The following is a 7475-nucleotide window of genomic DNA, read 5'->3' as shown; positions in this document are numbered from 1 at the left end:
AGGTGTTTTCACTTAAGACTGCGTCGCAGGAGCTCGTCGCAGGCCATATGAAGTCACAACTCACCCGGTCAACATCGTCAATGGTACACTGCGTTATCTGACCTCCCGTAATTCAAAGAGTTAAAATCAGCCCGGATAACTAAAAACGCCAGAGGCAGTTCAGGTCAGTTCTTTAAAACATCGAAGAAGCCGCTGATATGAACTACAATCGAAAAGAAACAGGATTGAAATCACGGTTTTATTTGTCAAACCAATGCAAAGTAGTACAAAAAAAAAAAAAAAAATCAACATTTAAAACCTGAAACAAAGCAAAAATGCAGCAACAAATATTGTCAAATCTAAGAGGCTTTTTCAGTGTGCGGGCTGAACAGTATGTCGGAGTGGGAGGAGATAGTCTAACCTGGACAGGATGTTGTTAAAAAAAAAATAAAGATTTTCTGTAAGGGGAGCTGAAATGAACTCTGATGAGGTGAATACTAATAAATACCAGAAAATGAAGTAATTATATATATAAAAAAAAAAAAAAAGACAATTACAGTCAGGGACTTTTGTTCACGGTTGAAGAAAGGTGGAATCAGCAGTTTAAAAAAGTTGTATTGATAAATCCGAGTGTCGAAACAAGTGTCCTCACTAGACAGTGTCTGTTCATGGCAACAAAGATCGCACAAAGTCCGCCCGGCCTTATCTGTCTGGTCGCATCATGCCCGGTCTCACTGGCATCATCATCGGCCGGGGATGACGCATCATGTGTGGCGGCCCGGGCATCATCTGCATGGGTCCTCCCATCGGTGGCCTCATGCCTCCTAAATGTGACAGCGGAGGGATACGCGGCTTAGCTATTGATTTATGACGACGGCTTTACATAAAGAATCACGTCAGTGCGTTTAAAACTTGACAAGTCATTTAGAACAACCTCGTTAGGATCGTACTCCTCACATATTAACTAGGCCACTGCGGCATGGAAATATCTAGTTCGACTTAAGTCTGTCACAGTAACAGCTGTAACTCGCAATCATTTTAACTGTCTATTTATTATGTAATCGATAGGGCAAAAGAAAACAGCAATCACAGTTTAGCAGAGCCGACGCTAACAACAGTCTAAAATACGAAGATGTGAAATTTACAATAGCCGCGTTTACGTGGAGCCTAATATTCTGATTTAAAAACGGTTTCATAGCTCAAACAGAATAAAAACGCTCCACATGAACACCTCAATCACGACACGGGACCAGACCGACTGAAATTTTAATCAGTTGCAGGTTCCTCATTTAAACCTTTTCATAAAGCGATCAGAGAAAAATTGTGCCATGAAAACAACGAAACTATTTACTTCCTGACTGCGTTCTTCCTGCACACAACTTCTGTCTTGATTTAAATGCGAGCGGAGGAACGTTTCTGCTCCACTTAAAAAAAAAAAAAATGCTGTTTTTCTAAGCTGAGCTGGACTCCTGCTGAGTTTGTTTTTGATGCAAACTCTTAAAGAACTGAACTTTTACGCCTGGCCTGTGCTTTTTCTTGATAAGAGAGCCAACACAATAAAGGCAAATACCGCACTAAAACAGATAATAGATGTCTTTCTTATTATTTTACCCCCCCGCCGTTGGTGACGTGGTTGAAGTCAGAGCCAATCGGAGGCAGACTAGGGGTCGGGTTGCAGGTGGGAACGAAAGATAAGACTATCAAAACACGTGATGTAAAAATGTAATAAAAATAATCAAAACTTTTTTGCCATTATTGACTAATCATGTCAAAGGTTCAGCACATTAGGATAAAAAAAACTTGTGAGGAGAAACCTTTGGAATTGAAGGGGTCTGCTACTGTGGCTTCGAAACAGACTTTGAAACAGAATTTAAAAAAAAAAAATCCTGATGAACCCTTGTGTGTCATATGAAGTGTTAGCAAAGAGTTCCTCCGTCTGAAATATCTTAAATTCCAAAAGCATTCAGTTTCTACGGGCACTTTCAGATGCGAAGCTGCGCAAATTAGGATCTTCAAAGAAACATGTTTCTTACCAGGCCCGCCGGGCATCATCCCATGTGGTGGAGGCCCCATCATGGGCATCATCGGAGGACCACCCATGGGGGGCGTTGGCAGCATCCCTGGGCGAGGAGGACCACCTGCATTACAAACAGCAAACGTTAAGTATTCAAGTAATGTTGAGACTAGATACGATTCATCAGATTCAAATTGATCATGGAGATTTACATTATATCCTGAGAGCCTAATTTGCATTGAAACACACACACACACACGCGTGTGTACTGTGGACAAAAATCATGTGAACTCTGCATGTATCAGAAGAGATTCACTTGTGCCAACATGGCCACAAACTCCTGGAGTGTTTCCTAACATGCTGCGTGTCCGCTGCGATCCTGCTGGTCAGTTTGGTGACTTGTCGTTCCTTTCAATCAGCCTTCGCCACGTGTTGTCATTACTTGAGATGATGGCGCTTGACACACGAAATCTTACAGCAGGTTTTTTTTGTTTTTAAGTCGATACAATTGCAAATGTGGCTGCAGGATATTGGATCTATGTTTGTTGTCTATTTTGGAAACTTGTTTCTCAAAGTGCCGAGAGCAAGACTCAAGACTCTAATTTGCATCCAGTGGACCTGCTGCTCAATAAAGTCAGTTAATAAAATGTTACAAGAGGTGAGAGGTGGAAAAAAATGTCCCCCTCCGATAGGTTTCTGCTGTTTGCCGCGGTGACCCGTTGATTTGAATTCGCCGTTACTTGTCATCATGCAGAAACCTGTAGCTTCACACGTTTTATTGGCTGGTCGTCCCAATTGAACTCTTCAGCAGACGTTTAAAGAGACAAATATACCGACAGTGTTTCCCGTAAGAATATTTAAATTTAACAATCAAGGACAGTGTCCATGTTGTGGTTACTTAATCAAATTACTCCAGCGCGATGGACTCACCTGGGGGCGGGCCACCGGGGAACGGTGTGGGGGGAATCTTTCCCTGCTGAAACGCAGCCGCTGTTGGGAGAAAAAAAAAGAAAAAAGAAACATTAACACACACAGACAAATATTGCATGTAAAGTATGAATAATGTACAGAAACACAATCTTGCCATCGTATTTTTACGGTTGGTTAAGAATTTTATTCAAGCTTATTTCATGCTCTAAATGTAGAAAGTACGGAGGGGGATGGGTGGGTGGGTGGGGGGGCGGGGGGGGGGGGGGTTGCAACAGGTTGCGAAATCAAAGCGACGGCCGATATGCTGAAACAACGTGTAGCCGACAATTTTCTTTATTAAATCGGTTTAGTCCGTAAAACAAACCCATTTCTCCACATTGGACAACGCTACTCATTAGCTTTGCATCTCGTATGTGGATTAGTGGTTTGTAATCTCAGAGGGGGCCGAAGTAAACTGCACTGTTTAATCGGAGCTTGGATAGCCCACACACACACACACACACACACACACATGCATAAAGTGTGTCATGTGTGGGATGTATATATATATATATATATAAAACAGGCTTTTATTGTCCACGTCTAACCAGGCTATTTAATATGGAAAAGAAAAAAATCTGAGAGCGAACGGCTGACCGCACAACCAAAGAAATCATCGGTCGGTTTACCGCACGCATGATATGAATCTTACAGATTTTATGATATCTCGAGCAGGTCGAGAAGCCCTCAAACTGAACCTTAAAAGAAATCCCCTCTCTGCACAAAAGACGGCAGGACGGTTATTTGCTTACTTGTTTTGTCGATCAGGCTCTGAGCCTGCTCCTCCATCCATTTCTGGTAGTAATCTTTCACATTTTCTTTGTGTTTTCGGCCGCTGCAGTGGGTCTTCCTCACCGACGGCTTGAGACAGAAACGGAAAAGAATCACGGGTGATTAATGAAGAGTGAAATAAACAACACGTGCGGAGATTCTTTCATGCTTTTTAACAAATTTGATCAGACACAAACGCAACTTACCGAATCGTGTGTAAGATAGGTGTCACAGTAGTCACAGTAAAACCTACAAATAAAAGAAAAAGAGTGAGGGGAAAACAAAAATCTAGAGCTGTAAACGTGAGCTGACCAATAACATCATACTTTTGTGCAGAACTTCAATACAAATCATTTCTAAAACAGGATTGCTCAGGGTGAGTGAAATGAAAATGAACTGCATTCATGATCGTGCAGATTTAAGTTGCCACGAAATAAATTAAAAAGTCATATTTATTTTACTAGTTTATTTTACATTTGATCAAAGTAAAAGAATAACTAATTTTGTTAGGATTATTAGGTCTTCAATCCTCCTGCTTCCTTTGCTACTTATTTGATTGTGATGCGTTGATCTTTGCAGATGCAGCCACTTTACAACATTGTGGTCCCAGTTACGACGTTCACCTTTGGGAGGTAAAACGATGTTAGTCTGCGTTAACCACAGGTCGTTTTATAACTTCACCCCACAGCCATATTAAACCAGTCTTATTCTTGGGAAAAAAAACTGGAATAATTGTTTTTAATTGCGGGTTAAAGTATAAATGGAGGTTCGCTCCAGAGATTAGTCGCAGCCCGAACAAAACCCGGTCAGATACATTTGTTTTCAGACTTTAGCGAACCGCCACTCGTCACTTAACACAAGTATAAACGATGAATAGCTTTGTTGAACGATTGTGGCGTAATATTTTGCAGTAAAAAAACAATTATACGTTCACGTACTTCGGCATGTTTCTCCGTAACCGCCTTCGGTAGCGCGATTCCGGTGTTCCCAAGAAATGTTCCGACCAGATACAAAGACCAACTCACGATTTGTTCCGCCTCGTAGCTTAAAATGGTTTTGTACTCGTTTTAGTCCTTATGAGACACGATGATTCAGTCAGAAATAATCCACTTTACGAAACTGGGTAGTTTACTCAATTCTACTTTTTTAACAGTTAAGAACGTATTGCTTGAACGATTTAGTGTCTTTTAATGACACATATAACTTATCGATGTTAAAAAATCTGTCCCTTTTGCAGATACCTTCCATGATTGTATTACTGATTTATTAAATAGTCCATTACAAGTAAACTCCCGCAGTCATAATTTTACCTAAGTAGAGGTATAGTATTATTTGCTAAATTAACTCAAAGTATTCATAAAAGTGCTCCTTGGCCAACACAATGGCCTTATGTCAGACTGCCATAATATTGGGCTTTTATCGATGTACGGATATCAACATATAAACTATTTTGGACTTTTAATTACAGGCATTTTGGAACATAGCATTAGCTAATTATACAATTAAGAATATGACTGAAATATAATATATTCCACCATGCCATCGTATTAACTAGTTTAATTTATTGTTTGTTATCTCTGTGTATTTATGTGGCCCTAAAGCTGCATGTTTCTGGTCTGCAGTTGCCGGCGCCATTATCATACCCAATGGTTAATGTCCCCTGTATCTCGCTGCTATTCTTTCCTCTCTCTGCAGATGGTTTGCCACCTGCGGGTCTGGTCCTGTCTGAGGGAGTTTTTACTCCCAGATATTTATTATGGTGGAATTGTTCAATTGTTGGGCTGCTTTCTCACACTTTACAGTGTCAAGAGCCCTTATGTGCCTTCTGTCATGATTTGGCGCTATATAGATAACATTTTATTGATTTGACTTAAATTATTCAAAAACAAATTGCTTCATAAAAACTACATCTATAAAAAGTATGTTAGAGTTATTCAGCATTATGAGTTGTGCAAATTATATGTACAATATCAAAGCTTCGATGTGTGTACACGTATGTCACTGAGCTGCAAATCACAACTCGGATGTCATTCTTGTGCTGAAACATATTTAATATGAATCCTGGACTTAAGGCTCAGAATCTGTAATACATCATTAGCTATATCGGGGGGAAAAAAAGTATCTTGGGCACACATACACATATGCACTAACATGCATTGAGGACAGTTTTTTTTAAGTACAGTCTGATACAATTACCCTCCAATAACTCATACCTTCATAAGGATTATAATTTCCAGTTTTTGTTCAAGGACGTTCACGTTTTAGTTTTCCCAGTCATAGTCACTGTCAAATTCAAAGGAGCTCTAAACCAGGTGTGTACATGGTCAATGGTGCTATTTCAGTCTGTGAAAAAAGGTGTATATTATTGCATGCTTTAGGTTAAGTTAGTCATTTTCTGCTGAATTTGGTTGTGTTACACTGGGAGGTTATTCTAATTATCTCCTTGGTCTATCAAGGCTAATATAAATGGGGTTTACAAATTGTTACAAATTTCCCTGAGTCATGGATGGACTATGAAACAATGGGCCCCTGATCACAGACATGTAAAAGGACACTTGTCCCACAAAGGAGGACAAGACACAAGACAGTAAACTGAAAGCCATGCAGACAAGATGTGGGGCTGTGGTCTCCAATTGTGCATCTTGCAAATGTTTTGCATCTCTTTATTGTCCGTTTGTGTTAATTGTTTTTGTCAATCTTTTGTCTCATTGTGATCGTAATGCATCTATTTGTAGTTATTCTGTGTCTCTTTGTGTTTATTTAGCATCTCTTTTATTTGTTTTGTTTCCATACTTGTCATTTTTGGATCTCTTTATGATCATTTGCATTTAATTTTGTATCACCTTTTGGTTGTTTTTGCATCTTTTAGCCAATCTGTGTTTCTTTGAGGTCATTTTTTTTGTTGCTGGGCCCCTTGAAATGTGCTCAATAAAATCTTTGAATGCCCTCAGCATTAAACGAGATTGGATTTAGCTAGATATACATATAAACTGACAGCTCATTTTAAATTTGTCCTTTGTTGTAGCACATAATAGTGGTTTGTTTGGTTTCTTGGTTTGTTTGTATTCTTGGTTTGTTTGTACATAATATATATAGATATATATATACTGTACTGTATATATATATATATGTATATATATATATATATATGTTGACTGTGTTTCTTGGTTTGTTTGTATCTAATATATATATAGATATATAATGTACTGTATATACTGTGCATTTTATATTTTTTACTGCTATTTTATTGCTTTTCTATTATTCTATTCTATTCTATTCTATTATTTGATTCTATTATTTCTATTATTATCTTATTGCTTCTGTATGCTGCTGAAGCGAAAAAATTTCCCCTCGGGATTAATAAAGTAAATACCTACCTACCTACCTACCTAATAAAGGTACAAAAACAAATAAAACAATACAGCATGGTTTAAATACTAGTTTTGGAGGATATTTGTATTTTTGTGTCCAAAATAATAGAATCGTTCTGACGGGGGGAAAAAAAACAACAACAACAACAAAAAAAAAAATCTATTTTAAATCATGTGTAATTATTATAATCTTTTAATTGAGCTGGTGGCACCCGTTGGTACCGAGCAGAAAACACGAGCAGCGTGTGTTTCATTGATAAACCAATGAAAACGAGGCTACAAATAGCAACAGATGACGTCGACGCCCACGAAGTGATTGGCGAAGGTGACGCGCGCGCTGTTGCAACGTCAAACATCGTCCCCCTCCAGTC

The 7475-nt window shown here is 38.9% G+C and overlaps 1 protein-coding gene across 1 annotated transcript; it reads right to left on the bottom strand.

Moving 5' to 3' along the window:
* Positions 1-219: 219 nt before the first annotated feature.
* Positions 220-4735, bottom strand: snrpc (small nuclear ribonucleoprotein polypeptide C). Its single transcript, XM_069149033.1, has 6 exons — positions 4672-4735; positions 3940-3982; positions 3715-3823; positions 2924-2983; positions 2013-2117; positions 220-803 (listed from the first exon to the last, which is right to left on the bottom strand). The coding sequence occupies exons 1-6, from the start codon at positions 4677-4679 to the stop codon at positions 682-684; spliced, it is 447 nt and encodes a 148-aa protein (XP_069005134.1). The 5' UTR covers positions 4680-4735; the 3' UTR covers positions 220-681.
* Between the last annotated feature and the right edge of the window lie 2740 nt (positions 4736-7475).

The sequence above is a fragment of the Embiotoca jacksoni genome, unplaced genomic scaffold, assembly GCF_022577435.1.
Source record: "Embiotoca jacksoni isolate LCO1_2020_lvr unplaced genomic scaffold, fEmbJac1.0.p SCAF_1, whole genome shotgun sequence".
Taxonomy (NCBI): Eukaryota; Metazoa; Chordata; class Actinopteri; family Embiotocidae; genus Embiotoca; species Embiotoca jacksoni.
The sequence above is the reverse complement of the archived record's forward strand: the minus strand, read 5'-3'. Positions and strand labels throughout refer to the sequence as shown.